Source organism: Puma concolor, chromosome A3 (genome assembly GCF_028749965.1).
Source record: "Puma concolor isolate L17-30 chromosome A3, mPumCon1.1.hap2, whole genome shotgun sequence".
NCBI lineage: Eukaryota > Metazoa > Chordata > Mammalia > Carnivora > Felidae > Puma > Puma concolor.
In genome coordinates, this window is record NC_141669.1 from 35,660,969 (window position 1) to 35,681,304 (window position 20,336).

At 46.7% G+C, this 20,336-nt stretch overlaps 1 protein-coding gene and 1 long non-coding RNA gene across 2 annotated transcripts in view; one reads left to right on the plus strand and one right to left on the minus strand.

Annotated features, from left to right (window-relative positions):
- Positions 1-4,652: 4,652 nt before the first annotated feature.
- On the minus strand, positions 4,653-7,177 carry LOC147582363 (uncharacterized). The gene is made up of 2 exons (XR_015248700.1): positions 6,979-7,177; positions 4,653-5,653 (listed from the first exon to the last, which is right to left on the minus strand). It is a non-coding gene; the product is annotated as an uncharacterized LOC147582363 (long non-coding RNA).
- Positions 7,178-9,859: 2,682 nt separating this feature from the next.
- SNRNP200 (small nuclear ribonucleoprotein U5 subunit 200) overlaps positions 9,860-20,336 on the plus strand; it is a 29,090-nt gene continuing 18,613 nt past the window's right edge. Inside the window, exons 1-14 of the mRNA XM_025927314.2 lie at positions 9,860-10,036; positions 10,552-10,715; positions 12,602-12,773; positions 13,493-13,685; positions 14,078-14,133; positions 15,740-15,838; positions 16,209-16,361; positions 16,471-16,570; positions 16,756-16,892; positions 17,479-17,562; positions 17,666-17,839; positions 18,138-18,275; positions 18,484-18,639; positions 19,173-19,343. Of these exons, the coding sequence (XP_025783099.1) occupies positions 9,992-10,036; positions 10,552-10,715; positions 12,602-12,773; positions 13,493-13,685; positions 14,078-14,133; positions 15,740-15,838; positions 16,209-16,361; positions 16,471-16,570; positions 16,756-16,892; positions 17,479-17,562; positions 17,666-17,839; positions 18,138-18,275; positions 18,484-18,639; positions 19,173-19,343 (1,842 nt within the window). The 5' untranslated portion in view covers positions 9,860-9,991. The remainder of the gene's footprint in view (positions 10,037-10,551; positions 10,716-12,601; positions 12,774-13,492; positions 13,686-14,077; positions 14,134-15,739; positions 15,839-16,208; positions 16,362-16,470; positions 16,571-16,755; positions 16,893-17,478; positions 17,563-17,665; positions 17,840-18,137; positions 18,276-18,483; positions 18,640-19,172; positions 19,344-20,336) is intronic.

Here is a 20,336-nt window from a genome sequence, read left to right on the forward strand (position 1 = left end):
AGCTCTTGATAATAAAGAACTTATTTCTAAGCCAAAAACCACACAAAACACACCCCAGAACGTGCTTCCCAAATCGTGTCCAAAAAATGTTACCTGTTCTGCCACATTGAGAGGGTAGACTTGTGAACATGCATTAGAGGAAAAGGCGGTGATGCTGAGTGAGGATCCCTGTCCTGCTGGGGCTGAAGCCCCCCCATGCCTTTCCCCTGCCAGGTGAGCGCTGCCTCTCCTGCTCTGCTCTTACTTCTGGGAGTGCAACCAGCCAAGCCCGTACACTCCTCTCTAGTCCTGTTTCCCAGGGATGATTCTGTTCAGTAAAGCAAGGAAGAGCCTGTGTTTGTTCGTCTGCACATCAGGTGTACCACATGCACTGCTCAGAGCTGACGAGAGAAGCAAAGTGCTCCTCTGGGCTCCAGTCACCAAGCTGCCTCGGATTCTTCCAACAGTGCTGAGTTCATCACATTTTATTCTTTTTGATAAAAATGATTTATGACATGGGGTGCCTGGGTGGCTCAGCATCCTACTTTGGCTCAGGTCATGATCTTGCGGTTCGTGGGTTCGAGCCCCACATTGGGCTCTGTGCTGGCAGCTCGGAGCCTGGAGCTTGCTTTGGATTCTGTGTCTCCCTCTCTCCTTGCCCCTTCCTCACTCATAGGGCCTCTCTCTCAAAAAAAAAAAAAAAAAAATTCTGAAGGAAAAGGCGATTTCATTTGCATACCTTTGTAAGATTTCCATATGCACAAAGTCTCAAATCAGAGGGAAAAAAAACCTTTGTCAGGTTAAATGGGACGGTGCTGCATTTGTGTCTCTGTCATAGGCCACGTAGTACCTCTCTCAGTGGGTTGATATCTCAACACTGTTCATTCTGGATTAAGTGTCTCTTCTTGCTTATGATGTCCTTGCACCCTCTCTGCAATGATAATTCAGACTACGAGGAGCTGCGGTTGGGGGGGGGGGGTGGGGGTCGCATTTCCAATGAAGATAAACTTCCTCTGTCCTTTGGGGATGCCTGAACGGAAAGTTTCCTTCTGGAGCTCTGCTAAACAAGATATTTTTTTTTTTTTTACTTCCCCAGGAAGGAAATAGAACAGTTTCCCAATTTTCCCTGCTTGTCAGGAGGCTCTGGGAGCAAGCTGTTGCAGATCTTCTGAGTCCGAGTGCAGAGTACTTTTTCATAACAGAAATCATTTCCCTAACATTAGAGGTTGTTTTTCCTGGATAAGCATGAGTGGAGTTCATTTACAACTGGGTTTTCCAAAGTGAGATCTGGTCACAGTTCCTTAGGAATTAAAAATCCTGCAGAATCAGAGGAGGAGGAGGAGGCCATTCCCTGGAAGGAAACACTAAGGCATCAGAATGCCCTCCCTCTTCCTGCTGAAGGTGCGATCAGGACACAAAAACAATGGAGGAGAGTCCCCCTGTGGCAGGAGGAAATGCAGCCAGTGTGGAAAAGACAGATGAAGCCACCGAGGCTGAAATGCTCAGCCTCACCAGTGGGGGTGTCCTGGGCAAAAATACGCGAGAACTACTCCTTTGCCAAAATGGAAGCCCCGTTTGGGAAACCATCCCCTCTTCTTACAGATGAATAGGGGCACTGAATTCAGGATATTGCCTTAAAAGTGTCCCTCTGGGGGGCGCAGTCGGTTAAGCGTCCGACTTCAACCAGGTCACGATCTCACGGTCCGTGAGTTCGAGCCCCGCGTCGGGCTCTGGGCTGATGGCTCAGAGCCTGGAGCCTGTTTCCGATTCTGTGTCTCCCTCTCTCTCTGCCCCTCGCCCGTTCATGCTCTGTCTCTCTCTGTCCCAAAAATAAATAAACGTTGAAAAAAAAAATTAAGAAAAAAAAAAAAAGTGTCCCTCTGGGTTGCAGTTACCTCCTGTAAAATATAGTTCCTGTAAAATAAAGATGGGAGTTGTAACAGGATCTAGTCAGGAGACAGAAACCTAGAACATGAATAAAGAACTTACTATAAAGAACTGTTTGCTAGTATATAGGGCATCTAAAGTAGCAACTGCTAGAAGCAACCAGCGGCCCCAGGGCTGGGAAGACAAAAGGACCAAAGGAAAACTTCGAAGAGGGCTCTGCAGAGCAGAAACTGGCCCCTGAGGAAGGGTGCTGCCCGGCTAACGATGGTGTCTAAGGGGGACATGGCGAAGCTGGTGCTGGGTGCTGGAAGATCGGTGGGCCGCTACTGACGTGAGGAAGCACCGCTGGGTGATGCTCACAGGATCAGGAAGCGGACAGGAAGGAGCGAGTCCTTTTTTCTCCAGCCCTGCAGTCTCGTTCAAGTGCCTCCCGTTGGCATAACCTGGCTGGGAGTGGCTCGCAAAGCAGAAATGGAGCTTGCAGAGTGGCACAGAATAGAGGGTGGGTTGGAGCTGAGGGATTGATGAGGGAGCGTGGGGGGCAGGCTGAGGGCAAAATACAAGCTAACAGCACCCCCATCACAGGTGGAATGTGTGTGATAGTCCTCGGACACGCCCGGTTACCCAAGAACAAAGGAAAGGGGTTTAAGTGCTTGCCATGATGATGTGGGAAACTAAGGCAAATGTAAAATTAAATTCCCTTACTGCCTGTAGCCCATTGACAAGTCCTTAGGACCAGCAGAGTGACCTTCTCTAGGAACTCAGCTGCCTCAATGATGACACTATGCTAGGGGCAAAAGAGAACCTTGGCTTAACATTATCCCAACCTTGAGGATCCTGTTAAGTCTACTTCCTTTATCTCAACTGCCCCAAGATATATGCTGGCAATCATACTCCAAGCTTATGCCCCCCCCCCCATATACATCTGAAGGGTCTTATGCCTGAGGTTTTACTAAAAGGTAATAAATGGTGTTTCCCTAGCAACAGCGAGCCCCTCAAGGTCCTGGAAACCTTGCTTCCCAAATACCTTAGAGACTTACTCTATCCCTGACCCCCTCCCAACCTGAGGGTATATAATGAGTTATCCGTCACAACCCCATGCAGCTCTTCCTGCCCATAGGTCCTGTCCCTGTGCTTTAATAAAGTCACCTCTTTGCACCAAGGATGTCTTCGAGAATTCTTTCTTGGCCGTCGGCTCCGGATCACCCCACTGTCACCCCCAGACTTCATCAGGATGATTACCTCAGACCTGGCACAGGGTAGGTCTCATCTCTAAGGATTCTAGAATCCTTCCTTCATGCTTCTCTTTGAAATAGGCTTTGTTCACCTATTTGTTCACCTATTTCTGTGAGATACTGGTAAATGTTCAACTGACCCTGAAGGTGAAGCCCAGGGAGGCCTTGAGGAAGAGGTGGTGGCCATCTGCCTTGAAGGGTTGAGACCTGCCACAGGTGTTCCAGGCTGACAAGGGACGCAGGGATGTGGAGTGAGGGGTGTGCGGTGTGGCAGGTGCTACTGAGACTGAAGGATAAAACAGAAGCAATGTCCCCGAATTGGAGTAAAAATGTCAACGGCTGGAAAAGAATGGAGAGGACTTAGGAGGGTCGCCAGGTAGGTCCCACATATGACAATTTGGGGGCCCAGAAAGAACAGAGAAAATCTTTTTTTTTTTTTTATAGTTTATTTTTATTTTTTTTGAGCCAGAGAGACAGAGAATGAGCAGGGGAGGGGCAGAGAGAGAGGGAGACACAGAATCCGAAGTGGGCTCCAGGCTCTGAGCTGTCAGCACAGCGCCCGATGCGGGGCTCGAACTCACGAACGGTGAGATCATGACCTGAGCCAAAGTCGGTCGCCCAACCGACGGTGCCACCCAGGCGCCCCATGGGTCATGCGATGTTTAAAAGACAACAGAACAACCCTCACACGTACGCCTTTCCAAGAAGCTGTACTGGTCCACACCAAGACCCTGCTAGGTGCCCAAGTGCCCTGAACCCCATGCTTCCAGGCCTCCTTTGTGGCCTCGCCCACTCACTGCCTGGTGTGGCCCCATAGATGCTCAGGGGAGTCGAGGCCAGCCTCTGATGCAGACATTCTGCTTTGACCTTCTGATGCCTCCATCTATTGGGACCAGATTGCCCTTTCTTTGCACAGTGGGGTATGGTGTTTGCTACTCATTTTCTTAAAACTGAGCAATACGTTGTTTAGAGATCCTACGTAACTAGTAAGACTACGAAGAAAAGCAAGAGAATGGCTAATATAAAAGTCAGGGAAGGGGTTACCTCTGGTGGAGAGAGAGGGAGAGGAGCACGTGGAGAGGAGCCCCAAGCGGCTTCTGAGGTACCAGTGTGATGGGGCACACTGGTATGCTTTCGTTGCCCGTCTCCTCGGCACATGGGTCTCTGGCAGGAATCAGCATTCCAAGCCTTCTTCACTCAGCCTGCCCTCCGCTGCTGGTGTCTGTCCCTGGGAAGAGCTTGCACTTGGCGATCCTCCTCATCCTGGGCCCAGTCACAAACGCCTGGCAAGTACTGCGTCCGTGCTGAAGGCCACGGTGCTTCAGGAAAAAGTGACTGGGGCTTGGGATCTGGCTTTCGTCCCAACCAGCAGTCCGGGGCTTGGAGAGATGAATGGGCACGGACTTAGAGCTGCCAAGATGAAAGAAAATCAGGGCCCAGAGAGGAAGATGGGCAAGAATGCAGCAACATGCAGTGCAGGTATGTTCTGTGTCTCCCTTTATCCCTCTCATTCATTCATTCATTCATTTTTTTCATTCATTCATTTTTAAGTTTATGTAAGTAATCTCTACACCCAGCGTGGGGCTTGGATTCACAACCCTGAGATCAAGAGCTGCATGCTCTTCTGACTGAGCCAGCCAGGCCTCCCCGTGCTTTCTTTTAAAAGAAACTTCTGCTCTGCAATGGGAATTGGAGGGAATGGGATGGTAGGGAAGGGAAACCCTAGCCGAGGTACTGCCCAGTACAAGCAGGAGAGTCAACTTTGCTACACGAGTCTGTCCTCCATCTGTGGCAGAAGCCAGTCCTCAAAACTGCAGGCCACCAGCCGCCTTGTTAGGAATGGATCCATCACAGAACCAGTATGAGCCACGCCTTGACATATGACGACTGCCTATGTTTGTATATAGTTAGGACATCATTTCATTTCTGAACAAGCAACCTGCGCATCACATGAGTTCTCAGGAAGCCCTGCAAATAAGTCACCTGGTGAGGTCACACGCTTGGCCTGACAATGTGGCCCCAAACAGAACATTCTGGCACAGCCACCCAACCTACAACCATGATACTGGATGCACCTGATCCTGGCAAACTGTTATCTTCTTTGTGGGGGGGCTAGAGTCTAGGAAAGAGCCGACAGTCATTCGGAACCAAGTTTGCTGTGTGGCAGGGCCATCAGGTAAGACCATTTATAGTAAAGCAAAGATATGACAAAAAAAAAAAATGAGACCATTCGCCTGTGTTCGAGTCACAAACTGCCTCCAAACACAAAGTACTTCATAAATGCTTTTGAGAAATGCAGCTGTGTTGGACAACACTTGATCCTTTCTACTTCCTGGTGGAGTTCTAGGTGCCCAGCAAGCCTACGGTAGGTAAGACAATCTCTGTTCCACAAGTGATGCCTAAGATTGCACAGCTGGTAAGGGGGGATGCTGGGATTTGAACCCCAGCAGTCCGACACAAGAGTCCATGCTTTTAATCACCACATCAAACTGCCTCTTGGTTAATGAGAGGGCATTGCTTCCTAAGGTGAAGACCTGGAAAGGTAGCTGATCCTGTTGAGAAACATACACCAGATAAATTAATTAGAAAATAAATTATGTCACTACATGGTTAAATCTTACGTGCATCTGCATATAATATCTGTCTTGTTGCTGATACAGCCCTGGAACCTAGCGTGGTGAATGGCACATAGGACACAATAAAATTTTGCTGAATGAAGAAGTGAATGATTGGAGTAGTTCAAAAGTGTGCGTTACTGGGTTACTGTTCTAGGCACATGGGATTTACTGAATCCCTTCTCCACATAGGACACTGTGTTTACTGGAGTCGTTTAATTTAGCCTCACTCAAACCCTATAATGTGAATGTTCAATCCTGGGTCAGGAGGCATTTCACTACCTAATACGCAAGTTACCGGGAGCTTTTGGGCAACCCAGCACTCCTCTTTCCCAACCCAAGAGTTCAGGCAACCTAACAGCCTCCTGGATACACCAAAGACAATCACCAAGTGCCTTTGAATTTCACTCGCATTTCTAACATTTCATTTCCCCTGCTGGTGGAACCCCCATCAGGCACACCTAACCTCTTGCTCTGCCTTCTTCAATGGCCTCCCAGCTCTACTCCCTGTCTCTTGTCTCCCCTACATCCCACTCTCCCACCTACACATTGCCTAGTACTGTGAGAATGACCTTCCTCATACCCAGCTCTGTGAGGAAGCCCCTGTGCAGAGGGTCTGGAATGAGACAGGCTGGCTTTGAGGCAGGTGAGGCCAGGCAAGTCAGTTATCTTCCCTGGGCCTCGATTTCTTCATTGGTAAAATGGGGGAAATAAATATATCTAATAGGGCTGTATGGGGATTAAATGAGACCACGTATGCTAAAGTGGCACTTTATTTTTTATTTAAAAAAAAAATTTTTTTTTCAACGTTTATTTATTTTTGGGACAGAGAGAGACAGAGCATGAACGGGGGAGGGTCAGAGAGAGAGGGAGACACAGAATCGGAAACAGGCTCCAGGCTCTGAGCCATCAGCCCAGAGCCCGACGCGGGGCTTGAACTCACGGACCGCTGAAGTCGGACGCTTAACCGACTGCGCCACCCAGGCGCCCCTAAAGTGGCACTTTATAAGTGCTTACCACATGATACACGGTAGGGGTTTTTTTGCTTTTTTTTTTTTTTTTTTGCTTAATCTAAATGTTAGTCTCTCTAATCAAACACCTGCTATACAGATGCAAAAACAAACATAACCCTCCCAAACCGGAAATCTGTATGGCTTCCTATCGTCTCCAAGAATAAAGAAAAAGCTCTTTACAATGGCATTATTTTTTCAAGAGATTCTGAATTATATCTATCCAAATTATTACACTGTTTCATTCCTCACATTTGGACTTCATTCATCTGAATTGTTCTTAACAGTTCCTAGAATATGTCCCTGTCTTCCTACCTTCCTACTTTTGCTGCTTCTGTATGCCCTTGAAATCTCCCCCACTCCCTGCCGCTACTGAAATCCTAGCCGTCCTTTACAGCTGCAAATTCTTGCTCATTCTCTCCAATCAGAAGGGACTTCTCTGATTTCTCACAATGCCCCCTTGTGACACTGACTGCAGTCAGCTTTTTTTTTTTTTTTTTCTTTTTTTCTTCTGAGATGGAAGTTGATTGGATACACTGCAAGGGAGCAGTGGGCAGGAGAGCAAAGGAGAGACTGTCTGCCAGGAGGCAGTGTAGAGGGGGCTTTAGTTACAAGGGGGAAAGGTGAGGAGGTATGGGAGCATATGGACTTTTCCTTTTCTGGTACTTTACGCTAGGCTTTTTAATTGCAGTTATCGGTACATTTCATTTGTCCTGCAAGACTATGTAACTTCTCAAAGGTTCTAAGTGCATCATTTTTCTCTGAGTCCCTAAAAGTGCTCACAAAGTTTAGCGCACATGTAATATTTGAGAGGTTAACTAAATGAAATAACACATCTTAAGGTACAGAAATGCAGGGCCCAGGAGCCTGGGTAACCCCGTGTCCAGGCCTGGCGCTAGAGGTAGTGAATTCTGAATCTCTGCAGAGAGGCAGCACGGTGGGGCACATATAGACTGGAAGACAGTTAAAGCTGAGCCCAATTTGGTAACGAACATCCCCCACAAGGGTCTGTGCATGTCAGGGTGCTCCTGGGTCCTTCAGCTTCCTGGGGATAATCCTGTTAAAAAATTTTTTTAAAAAACACCTTCACTGAGGGGTGCCTGGGTGGCTCAATTGGTTGAGTGTCTGACTTTGGCTCAGGTCATGATCTCGCAGTAGGTGAGTTTGAGCCCTGCGTTGGGCTCTGTGCTGACAACTCAGAGCCTGGAGTTTGCTTCAGATTCTGTGTCTCTCTCTCTGCCCTTCCCTCCCTCACACACACACACAGACACACACAGACACACACACACACACACACACACTCAAATAAATGTTAAAACAAACAGACAGACACCTTCACTGAGGGGCACCTGGGTGGCTCAGTCCGTTAAGCGTCTAACTCTTGGTTTTGGCTCATGGTTCATGAGTTCAAGCCCCGCATCAGGCTTCTTGAGGATGGTGTGGAACCTGCTTGGGATTCTCTCTCTCCTTCTCTCTCTCTGCCTCTCCCCTGCTCACTCTGTCTCTCAAAATAAATAAAAACTTAAAAAAATGCAAAGCAGAATCCTTGAAATAGCAGCTTCTTTTGTGTCAGGTGGGTGACCCACAGGGTGGCCATAGAACAAAAGTCAGTCTTCAGGATTCAGATTTAAATAACCTTCAGTAAGCCCTCACCTTGATACATTCACTGGTGTTTTTAAACACACTACTTGATTTAATCACAACACTCATATGAGGAAAGTTTAATTGCCTCAATTTTAAGGATGACAAAATGAGGCTCACCCAGACAGACCAGGTAGCTACCTCAAAGTCACAATGCCACTGAGGAGCAGAGCTGCAAGGACTTGACTGTCCCCTGGAAGTTAGACAAACAAAAACGTGGGCAGGGCTGCAAGCTACATGCAGAGCAGGGGGGCGGGGGGCATGCGTACCCTCTAAGGACAGCAAGTTGCTGACTAACACTGGGCATGCAGGCCATGTAGGAATGTGGGTCTCATGTGGCCAGTATTCTGATTTCTCCATAGATGTTAAAAACCCAGATTTTTCATGAACTATCCCAATTTTTAAGTAAGGAGCCAACAGAGAGCCAAACAAAATACCCCTGCAGGGCAAATTTGGCCCAGGAGACTGCTATAGAGGATGAATGCCTTTTGCTTAATACCCATCTTCCCTTTCATTTCTCTTTCAAAAGCAAACAGACTCTAAGTGAGATAACCATTCAGTTATTAGTTGCCATTCCACAGGTGAGAATTGGTTCATTGTGGGTAAGAAGGCAGGAGTGCCTCCTGGCCCTGGAGCTTTGTCCTTGAGGAAGGAATTAAGTCACTGACTTCAAGGAGCTGTTCCTACCAAAAGGGCAGCTACCTTCACAATGTTCCTTGGGCTCTGCAAAAGAATGAGACAAGCATTTAGGAGCAAATAGAAGGCCCCAGCAGATCCAGAAGGAGGGTCTTGTAGGTAAGCATGGGTTTTAGGTGGGATGGGTGGGGGACAATTCTTCCAATCGTTAAAAACATAATTGAAACCCAAAGGGAAGATACCAGTAATGCACACGCGCGCGCACACACACAATTTTTTTTTAACGTTTATTATTGAGTGACAGAGCGTGAGTAGGGGAGGAGCAGAGAGAGAGGGAGACGCATAATGTGAAGCAGGCTCCAGGCTGAGCTGTCAGCACAGAGCCCGACGCGGGGCTTGAACTCAGGAGCTGTGAGATCATGACCTCAGCAGAAGTCAGACTCTTAACCGACTGAGCCACCTAGACGCCACACACACACTCTTAAACCGCTCGCTGGGTGCTTCAGTTTCCTCAACCAGAAAAGGAGCTAATTAGGCCTTTCTTGCCAGTACAGCTTCCAAGAGAGTGGCCAGAGTCAGGAAGAAGTGCGTAGAAAAGTTCTTGGGTTAGGCAGGCGTACGTTTCGCGGTGATGTGAGGAGGCCGAAGGCCGCAGCCCGAGGCGGGAAGCCTACGGTGGGTGGGTGGGGGGGTGCGGTCTTAAGTCCCAAGGGGTGGCTGGAACCGGAGTCTAGGGGTTCCGGGATTCGCCGCCCCGATTGCGCCGGCCACGCCAAGAAGGCCGCGCGGGTAAGCGACACACTCTCTCCGGAGACACGCCCCACCCATACTTCCGGCGCGCGACCCGGAAGCGGAAAGGAGCCCGTCTCCGTGCCTGTCCTGTGCGTCAGTCCTGCGTCGCTGGGGCCGGGCGGGAGACGAGAGCGACTGCGTTTGGCGAAGTGCGGTGAGGGGAGCTGAGCACTGAGACCCCCCGGCAGCCGCGGCCATGGCGGATGTGACCGCCCGTAGCCTGCAGTACGAGTACAAGGCGGTGCGTGTGGGCTCGGGGGAGGGCCCGGGCTAGGGAGCCCAGTGGGGAGCGGGAGGCAAGTCAGAAGGCCTGCAGTTGAACCACGAAAGCGGAGAGGAAATCAGACGCGGGCTGAGGTGGGGGGTACAGGATGACACGAATAGCCCCACTAGGGGGGTCTAGGGCGGGTGTTATGGGCTAAGAATTCTGCTAGGAGTGTTTGTTCCCTGTCCCCTCAGCGCTATACCCGCCCCCGTTTATTTCCCCCACCCAGCGAACCCAACGCTTTTCCCAGAGGTGGATTATTACGGGCAGTGTTAGGCACAAGGGTCGTTCCACTGATTTGATCGCTCTTTCCTCCCCCGCAGTCACATGGCGCTCTTTCATCTTAAGGAAAACCTCTTACTCCCGCTGTGCGTGTCGGCACTCAGTTGCTCCAGTTCTTACTAATTTTGATATCATCAAAATTGTATTCCTGTGATACAACAAGTGGCCTTACTGGTGGCAGAGCTTTGATAGTATTTTGATGTTTTCAGAACTCGAATCTTGTCCTCCAAGCTGACCGCTCTCTCATTGACCGGACCCGGCGGGATGAACCCACAGGAGAGGTGCTGTCCCTGGTTGGGAAGCTGGAGGGCACCCGGATGGGAGATAAAGCTCAACGGACCAAACCACAGATGCAGGAGGAAAGAAGAGCCAAGTGAGTACCAGGGAGAAAATGATTTCTCTTCAGATCCAGAGTCCATCTTTGCTTGAGCATTTGACCAACTTTTTTGCTGAAATGTTTGGTGCAAGATGAGACACGGGGGCAATCAAACAACTTAGTGAAGGTAAAAATGGAACGTGAGACTTAACAGGGTCTTTGGCCTCAATCAGCATACCTAAAGTGAGAAAACTTTTAGATCTTTTTCTAACGTATGTGTTTCTGGTCCATAGAGGGATCTTAATTTTCTCCACGATATTTTCAGGACCCTTGCTATTCTCTGTCTCAGTAACTCCTTTTCTTCCATTATGAACTTCCCACCCTTACTGCTTTCTTTTGCTGTTGACCACTTCCTACTTTTGTTGTTATAGATTAACGCTCAAGCATCCATAGTAAGAAAGACAGGTTTTTTGTTTCGTTTTGGGTTTAGTTGTGTGTGTGGTTTTTTTTTTTTTTTTTTAACTTTCGAGGGGATATATATATATAGAGAGAGAGAGAGAGAGAGAGACAGAGTGAGCATGTGCATGTGTGTGCGCAAGCGGGGGAGGAGCAGAGAGAATGGGAGACAGGATCTGAAGTGGGCTGTCCACTGATAGCATAGAGCCCGACGTGGGGCTCAAACTCACAAACTGCGAGATCATGGTCTGAGCCAAAGTCGGGTGATTAACCCACTGAGTCACCTGGGCACCCTGGGGGATATATTTCAAAACTTAAAAATCATTGAACTTTACCTCATCTTTATGTTTTTTTTGTTTATTTTTTTATTTTTGAGAGAGAGGGAGAGAGAGAGAGACAAAGTGAGCAGGTAAGGGGCAGAGAGAGAGAGGGAGACACAGAATCCGAGGCAGGTTCCAGGCTCTGAGCTGTCAGCACAGAGCCAGACACAAGGCTCGAACTCACAAACCGGAAGATCATGACCTGAGCTAAAATCAGACGCCCAACCACTGAGCTGCCCAGGCGCCCCTCATCCTTGTGTTTTGAAATCTCTGATCATCTCTGTCTCTTTTTCCTCTTCAGTGATGAAACCTCAGTAATTCAGAGGCCCAGTTTTGATTAGTTATGTTTGTTTGTTTGTTTGTTTGTTTTAAGATTTAATTTTTGGGGTGCTTGGGTGGCTCAGTCAGTTAAGCCTCTGACTCTTGATTTCGGCTCAGGTCATGACCTCAAGGTTTTGTGAGTTTGAGCCCCGCATTGGGCTCCATGCTGATGGCATGGAGTCTGCTTGGGATTCTCTCTCTGTCCCTCCCCTGCTCATGTGTGCTCTCTTGCTCTCTTTAAAAAAAAAAAAAAAAAAAAAAAAAAAAATTAAAAAAAATATTTTATTTTTAAGTAATCTTTACACCCAACATGGGGCTCTAACCCACAACCCCATGATCATGAGTTGCGTGCTCTCTACCGACTGAGCCAGCCAGGCACCCCTTGATTATTTACATTTGAAGTGAATAAATACATCATGGTTTCTTTACCTTGCAGAGTGTGGCTTCCTTTACAGATGTGTTATAATTTGTTGAGAATTAATGGTAGTAGATTCCTTTGGATCCTCAGTTTCTCTGGCCAGAGAAAGAAAATGTGTCTGAGGTGTGGCAAGTTGAAATTCGATTGTAGTGTTATGCCAACAACCCAAAAAGGGTTGTCCTTTTTCAAGTGAGTGAGGAGGCTGTCTCATTGCAACATTTAGTGTGTTTAGTGAGAGAATAACAGAGGATTCCCTTCTTGTTACTTTTTCTGCATAAACATGACCAAGTGGGAATCATTTGCTGAGGTATAGATTCATATTTTTAAACATTACCTGTGTGCCATGAAGCTGAGGAGAGGAGGATAGGCTTGATTTAGTTTTGTCTTTGTGGGGAGATTCTACCTTTTTAATATCATGTGTTCATTAGGCGAAGAAAGCGTGATGAGGACCGACATGACATTAACAAGATGAAGGGTTATACTCTGCTCTCGGAGGGCATCGATGAGATGGTGGGCATCATCTATAAACCCAAGACTAAAGAGACCCGGGAGACCTATGAGGTGCTACTCAGCTTCATCCAAGCTGCCCTTGGGGACCAGGTGAGGAAGCCAGAGGGTGAAACCATGTTTTTGGAGAGGGAGAGAATTGCAACTGGGAAGTATCAGAAGAACCTTGACTGTGGATTTTCCTTTGTGGACGATAGCAGTTTGTGGAAGTGGCTAATACTTACTGAGCACTTGGCTTTGTGTGGAATAGCACTTTACGTGTTTTCTCTTTTTCAGTCCTCTATGACATCAGCTCTATGACTAGGCCCTGTTAATATTTATTTTTCATTTTACAGGCGAGAGATAACGAGGCAAAGAATAGTTAAGTAATTTTCCTATGTGATAGAGGTAGTATTTTTGCAGGGCCACCGTAGGAGCCCGGATATTCTATATCTGAAATTTGTGCTCTTGAGCATTATATATGTGTGATTAGTTTAAGGGTCTTTATGCATCTCAGAGGCTCTGGTGAGGATAAAGAATTACCAAAAGTTTGGTGGGCTAGAGGAGCATTGAGGAGTGCCTCTGCCACCTGTAGAAATGTGCCAGACTTGTGGAATCTGGGTCCTACTTCTTAAGACCACCTGCCTAATCTTTTTAAAAACAGATGGGTCTTCCTTTGGTTGTGGCATTTTTTATCAGTAGTGATGAAAGTAGTCAGAATCTGGTAGGCAAGGTTTAAAGAGGCATGGCTGTTCACATCCTGTTGTCACATGAAGCTGGTCGGTGATGTTCTAGATCTTGTTCTAAATTTTTTTTTTTTTTTTTGCCTCTAGCCACGTGATATCCTTTGTGGGGCAGCTGATGAAGTTCTTGCTGTTCTAAAGAATGAAAAGCTTCGGGACAAGGAAAGGAGAAAGGAGATTGACCTGCTGTTGGGTCAGACAGATGATACCAGATACCATGTGCTAGTGAACTTGGGCAAAAAGATCACAGACTACGGTGGAGACAAGGAAATCCAGAATATGGGTAACTGAGTTCTTTATGTCCTTATCTTATTAAATGATTGCTTTTGACTTCTAAACTTGATTTTCTAGCCTTAGTCATTAAAACCTCTGCATATGTCAGTGAGTTCTCGTAACCTCTTTGGTGTTTGAAGAGTTGTGATGTTTGAAGAGTTGTGACTGGTGAATCAGAATCCCTAGATACAGCAGCCATTTCTTACTCTTAAGACCCTTTTGTATAGAACCTGGGGGAAAACTTGGGCAGAGCCTGTGTGGGGGCAGGAGTGGCACGTTTGGGTGGTTGAGCAGGCGATGCAGGGCCATATCCAGAACTAGCAGGCAGTTGGGGAGGAATTAGCTCCAAAGTGCCTCATTACACTAATTCATTATTCTTTTTCTTACTTCTTACCGTTGCAGATGACAACATTGATGAGACGTATGGTGTGAATGTTCAGTTTGAGTCTGATGAGGAGGTGAGTGATAAAGCAAATGGATGCAGTCTGTTTTTATTTTTTGAAATTGTTAAGGTGAGGGGACCACTTCTGGCATAAAGAAGCTTCCTAACTGAAGCCAGATAAATTTTACGGTGTTTGTTTTATGGGTGTCTAACTCAGGCATAAATATTATGTTGCTAAGAATTTGCTGCGGTCTTCTTTAGGGATTTATAAAGCACATTTGAACTTATAAATGTAAGCATATAATAATTTGTTTTTTTTTAATTTTTTATTTTTGTTTTATAAATTTTTTTTTTTAGCGTTTTATTTATTCTTGAGACAGAGACAGAGCATGAGCAGGAGAGGGATAGAGAGAGAGGGAGACACAGAATCTGAAGCAGGCTCCAGGCTCTGAGCTGTCAGCACAGAACCTGATGTGGGGCTCAACTCACAAACTGCGAGATCATGATCTGAACCGAAGTCAGATGCTTAACCGACCGAGCCACCCAGGCGCCCCTGTTTATTTATTTTTGAGAGAGAGAAATGGTGTGAATGGGAGAGGGACAGAGAGAGAGAGAGAGAGGGAGACACAGAATTCGAAGCAGGCTCCAGGCTCTGAGCTGTCGGCACAGAGCCTGATGCGGGGCTCAAACTCACAAACTGTGAGATCATGACCTGAGCCGAAATTGGACACTCAACTGACTGAGCCACCCAGGTGCCCCTAAACATATAATAATTTAAAATAAATTATGTGGATTAGCAAAAAGACAAAAAGTACAGCATGCACCTCCATTGAGGGCATACATCACCATGTTTTAATGCATTTTAATTTATTGTGATAATTTTCCAATTTTCAGTATTGTGTCCTGCCGTTTAAAAAAAAATTTTTTTTAATGCTTATTTATTTTTAAGAGAGAGAAAGAGACGAATGGGGGTGGGGGGCAGAGAAAGAGGGAGACACAGAATCTGAAGCAGGCTCCAGGCTTCGAGCCTCAGCACAGAGCTTGACATGGGGCCTGAATCCATGAGCTGTGAGATCATGACCTGAGCCGAAGTTGGACGCCCAACCGAGCCACCCTGGTGCTCCTGTGCCAATTTTAAAAGAATGCACTTTTGCCCAAGAGCACAGGCATATTTTGTATATGTTTGTTAAAGTAACAATTGCAGCAGCCACTGAGATTTACCACCTAATCAGAATTTCTTGGGGGCGCCTGGGTGGCTCAGTCATTTAAGCGTCCGACTTTGGTTCAGGTCATGATCTCATGGTTCGTGAGTTTGAGCCCTGCATTGGGCTTCTCACTGGTGGTGTGGAGCCTGCTTGGGATTCTCTTTTTTCCTCTCTCTGCCTCTCTGTCTCGCAAAAAATAAATTTAAGGGAGTTTAGTAAACTAAGAGGAGAAGCAGAAGAGAGAGTAGAAGCATCTAATGAATCCATGCCAAGTGGACTTAAGAGTAATGAGGTCATTCAGTTAAATGTACTGTGGAGTAAGACTGACCCTAGCTCCAGTAAGCTATTGGTTACCACCCCCCTCCCCCAACCATTGCTCTAACCATGGATCCAATTTTAAGTGATTGAGGGGAGAAGTTCTGTAGTGATGCCAGAGTCACTTCCAAATCATGAGTTGGGGTTGGGCTGTTTCTGTAGGAAGGTGATGAAGATGTGTATGGGGAAGTTCGAGAAGAGGCATCTGATGATGACATGGAAGGGGATGAGGCTGTGGTGCGCTGCACCCTTTCAGCTAATGTAAGTACGGTTTGTTTTTGCCTGTTCCTGCAAGGTCAGGGGATTTCTGGGTGTAGCATTTGTTTCTCATATGTAGGTCCTGTTATATATTACTTACCAAGCTACCCTTTTATAGGAGCCGTAATAAACATGCAGTGTCTTGATTTTCTTAAGACTTCAGTCACTCATTCTCCTTTCCAAAGGCATGTGTTGGTGAAATCTTAGTTTAGTATGCTCCTGAGCTCAATGTAGCAGAGTTTTTTTTTCCTTCTGGAAAGTCCTCAAAGGATCGTAGGCTATGGGTGGCAGGTAGAACTTTGTTGTAGGATGATGAGAAAGCCGTTGGTGCAGACAGACATGGTGTGAGCTAAGTGCCTGGTTACCTTTGTAGCTTGTAGCGTCGGGGGAACTGATGAGTTCTAAGAAGAAGGATTTGCATCCTCGGGATATTGATGCGTTTTGGCTACAGCGGCAGCTCAGTCGCTTCTATGATGATGCCATTGTGTCACAGAAGAAGGCAGATGAAGTGTTGGAGATTTTGAAGGTACAGCCAAGACGTTGTTTTGTGTTCATTGTATGTATCTTAGCAGGTGGGACGGTGGATGGAGGCAGATGGCTGTGTCCTTAATCGTGGTGTTACCTTCTCTCTGCAGACGGCCAGTGATGATCGGGAATGTGAGAACCAGCTGGTTCTGCTCCTTGGTTTCAACACTTTTGATTTTATTAAAGTGTTGCGACAGCACAGGATGATGAGTGAGTATATAGTGGTCTCTTCTGGAGCATATACACGGTGTGTGTGCATGTGTGATGGAGGCTTTGTTAATTTTCATAGCTTCAGTGCTTCTTTCATTTAGTTTGCTTTCTCCCCCAAGGTTGAAGGTTGATTTTACCTTACCCCTTTCTTCTCACCTTCCCTTTCTTCCTTTTGCTGTTGGCAGTTTTATACTGCACCTTACTGGCCAGTGCACAGAGTGAAGCGGAAAAGGAAAGGATCATGGGAAAGATGGAAGCTGATCCAGAGCTCTCCAAGTTCCTCTACCAGCTCCATGAGACCGAGAAGGAGGATCTGATCCGGGTAAGGGCTGGGTTGGTTTATCGGTCTGATTCCGGAGCTAGACTGTTTGATTTGGAAAGGAGACCTCACTTAGAAGATTGTAGCGTAGAGCTGAATTCCTATTAGAAAAGGGAATTGAAGAAGTAATTTCTCTGAATTCTTTGAGGTTTGTCACTGGTGTAGATTAAAATCTACACATTGACATTGGTGTGGTCAAGAGACTGTTGACTTCCTGTGGTCTTCACCAGCACCATGGACGGTTCACTTGTTTACACAATAAATCATGGTATCTACTGAAAATGCTGGGACAGAACACTTGTGTTGGCTGAACACAGAACCCACACTTCTACCTTTAGGGATAGCCCTTGATGCTGAATTGCTGAATGTCTACTTTCGGAATCCCTGCGCTGTGCATTGTCCCTTTAAAGCTGTTTGCTTTCATCATTCTGGTGGTCCCTGTGGCAAATGTCTGAACATAAAGGGCCATCTTTCTGTTTGGAGACTTACTGGTCAGCACCTGTGAGTCAGGCTTCACTAAGCAGGGGTTGGAAGGGACCAGAACCTACAACGGTGAATAATTGTTACTTTACATCTTTCCCCGTCACAGGAGGAAAGGTCTCGGAGAGAGCGAGTACGACAGTCCCGAATGGACACAGACTTGGAAACCATGGATCTGGACCAGGGTGGAGAGGTAAGTATCGGGTCATTTCTAAGGCTATGCCGGATGGAAAACTTGTTTGTTCACTTTGTTCACTGTGTGTTTTGTTTTTGTTTTTTTACCCCCATCTTCCCAGGCACTGGCTCCGCGTCAGGTTCTGGACTTGGAGGACCTGGTTTTTACCCAGGGGAGCCACTTCATGGCCAATAAACGTTGTCAGCTTCCTGATGGGTCCTTCCGTCGCCAGCGCAAGGGCTATGAAGAGGTGCATGTGCCTGCTCTGAAGCCCAAGCCCTTTGGTTCAGAAGAAGTGAGTGAATTATTTTTCTCAGTTTTCTGCTCAGTTCATCTCCCTTCCAGTTTGGATTTCAACCCATTGGCCAAAATGTGGCCTTGTGTCATAGATAGTTTGTCCCAGAAATGGAAGTTGCTTCAGAGTTTCCCGTTTTGATTTTGAGTCCAGGGGACAATATTGAATTTCTCATCTGGCCTTCAGTGCAGAGTTATTCAGGGAGGGCGCCAGGAAATACAATCCTGGCCATCCCGCAAAAACAGCCTGCTCAAGGGTGCTGCCAGTATGTGACATGCATGGCATTTCTTCCTTCTAGCAACTGCTTCCAGTGGAGAAGCTGCCGAAGTATGCCCAGGCTGGATTTGAGGGCTTCAAAACACTGAATCGGATCCAGAGTAAACTCTACCGTGCTGCTCTGGAAACAGATGAGAATCTGCTGCTCTGCGCCCCTACTGTAAGCACTGCCCTGGCTGCTTTGTTCCTGTGGGAAGTGGTGTATGTTTTTGGTGGCAAGATGGTTCATCTTCACCCAAATCCTCTCCCAGTTCTTTTCTCTTTGATGGAAGAGATGTCCTAGGAGGTGCTCTGGTATCTGTTTTGCTGATAAGCCTGTAGAAGTGAGGACAGGTAAACAGGCCTTCTCATCCTTGACTCTGTCTTAGGGTGCGGGTAAGACCAACGTGGCCCTGATGTGTATGCTCCGAGAGATAGGGAAACACATTAACATGGATGGCACTATCAACGTGGATGACTTCAAGATCATCTACATTGCTCCTATGAGATCTCTGGTGCAGGAGATGGTGGGCAGTTTCGGAAAGGTAAGGGGTAGAAAGGTATTGGGAACAGGTCTAGTGCATCACTACTTGTACTCGGGCATCTCTGGAATGTCTTGTATGGTGTTTTTCTTCCACTTCAAGGTGGAGCTTGACCCAGGGTACGAGTATTTCTGAAGCAAGAGCGTCCTGGGCCTGTCTTGGACTTTTGCGAGGATTTAGCATCTTTCTGTTACTGTCTCTGAGTCAGTTTTCTGCTGTTATCATTTACATTACTGAAGAATTTATGAAATGCTCATAGGATATGGTTGACATTAGACCTAGCGGTGTTATTCCAGGTCCTGTTGTCTACAAGTTTCCATTTCCTCCTCTTTGTGCAGACATCCCAGAAATTCTTTGCTTCATTTGCCTGAGTGTAAACTTGGGTTTATTTTAGAAATACGTGTTTGTGTTCATATGATATTTCCCTGTTGGGTCGATACCTCCTTCCAGTACCCTACATTCAGACTTCCCAGATAAAGTGTTGTGGCAAGGCCCCCTTCAAGCATTCTTGCCTGACATGCCTCTCCTCCACCTAGCGCTTGGCGACGTATGGCATCACTGTTGCAGAACTGACTGGCGACCACCAGCTGTGCAAGGAGGAGATCAGCGCCACTCAGATCATCGTCTGCACCCCCGAGAAGTGGGACATCATTACCCGCAAGGGTGGTGAGCGCACCTACACACAGCTCGTGCGGCTCATCATTCTGGTGAGCAGGGAGTACTTGAGCACGTAGAGACCAGGCCTGGTCGAGGAGGGTTTGCTGAATTTTAACGCTGTTTCTTCAGTACTTTCCTCTAGTCACTAGCCTTTATAATGACAGCTGTTGTCAGTATTGCTGTTACTGTTATTTATTATTTAAAAAAAAAATTTTTTTTTTTTCAACGTTTATTTATTTTTGGGACAGAGAGAGACAGAGCATGAACGGGGGAGGGGCAGAGAGAGAGGGAGACACAGAATCGGAAACAGGCTCCAGGCTCTGAGCCATCAGCCCAGAGCCTGACGCAGGGCTTGAACTCCCGGACCGCGAGATCGTGACCTGGCTGAAGTCGGACGCTTAACCGACTGCACCACCCAGGCGCCCCTGCTGTTACTGTTAAATGAGAATCTGCCCCTAAGTGAAAGATTTCTGAGGAGGTGCATGGTGTTTGCCATGTTGTTCTTTATGTGTTTTTTTGTGTCCGAAATGTTTTGGAATAAATGTAAACAGACAAACTGTGTCCTCCTCCCAGGAGGGCTTTATAAATAAATAATCCATTCTCAAGGGGAACGAGGAAGGAATCAGGATATTGTGTTCCAAATGTACAGAGAGCACCCAGAGAAGAATGACCTTGAGTCTGGTTGTAGTTTCTTTAAGTTGTCTGGGAAAGCAGAAAGGAGACCTCACATGTTGTTTTTCAGCATTCTAGAGCAGGGCTTGGCAGTCTGTGGCTACTGGATTTTGTTTTATCAGAGTACAGCCATACCCATTTATTTACATATTGTTACAGCTGCTTTTGTGCTTTAGTGACAGAATTGAGTACAATTGGCTCTTGAACAACACAGGCTTGAACTGCAGGTCCGCTTTTATGATGATTTTTTTCGGTAAATACTGGACTATAAATGTATTTTTTCTTTATGATTCTAATAACATTTTCTTAATTTAGAATATCGTAAGAATACAGTATAGAAAACATGTACAAGATATGTGTTAATCAACTGT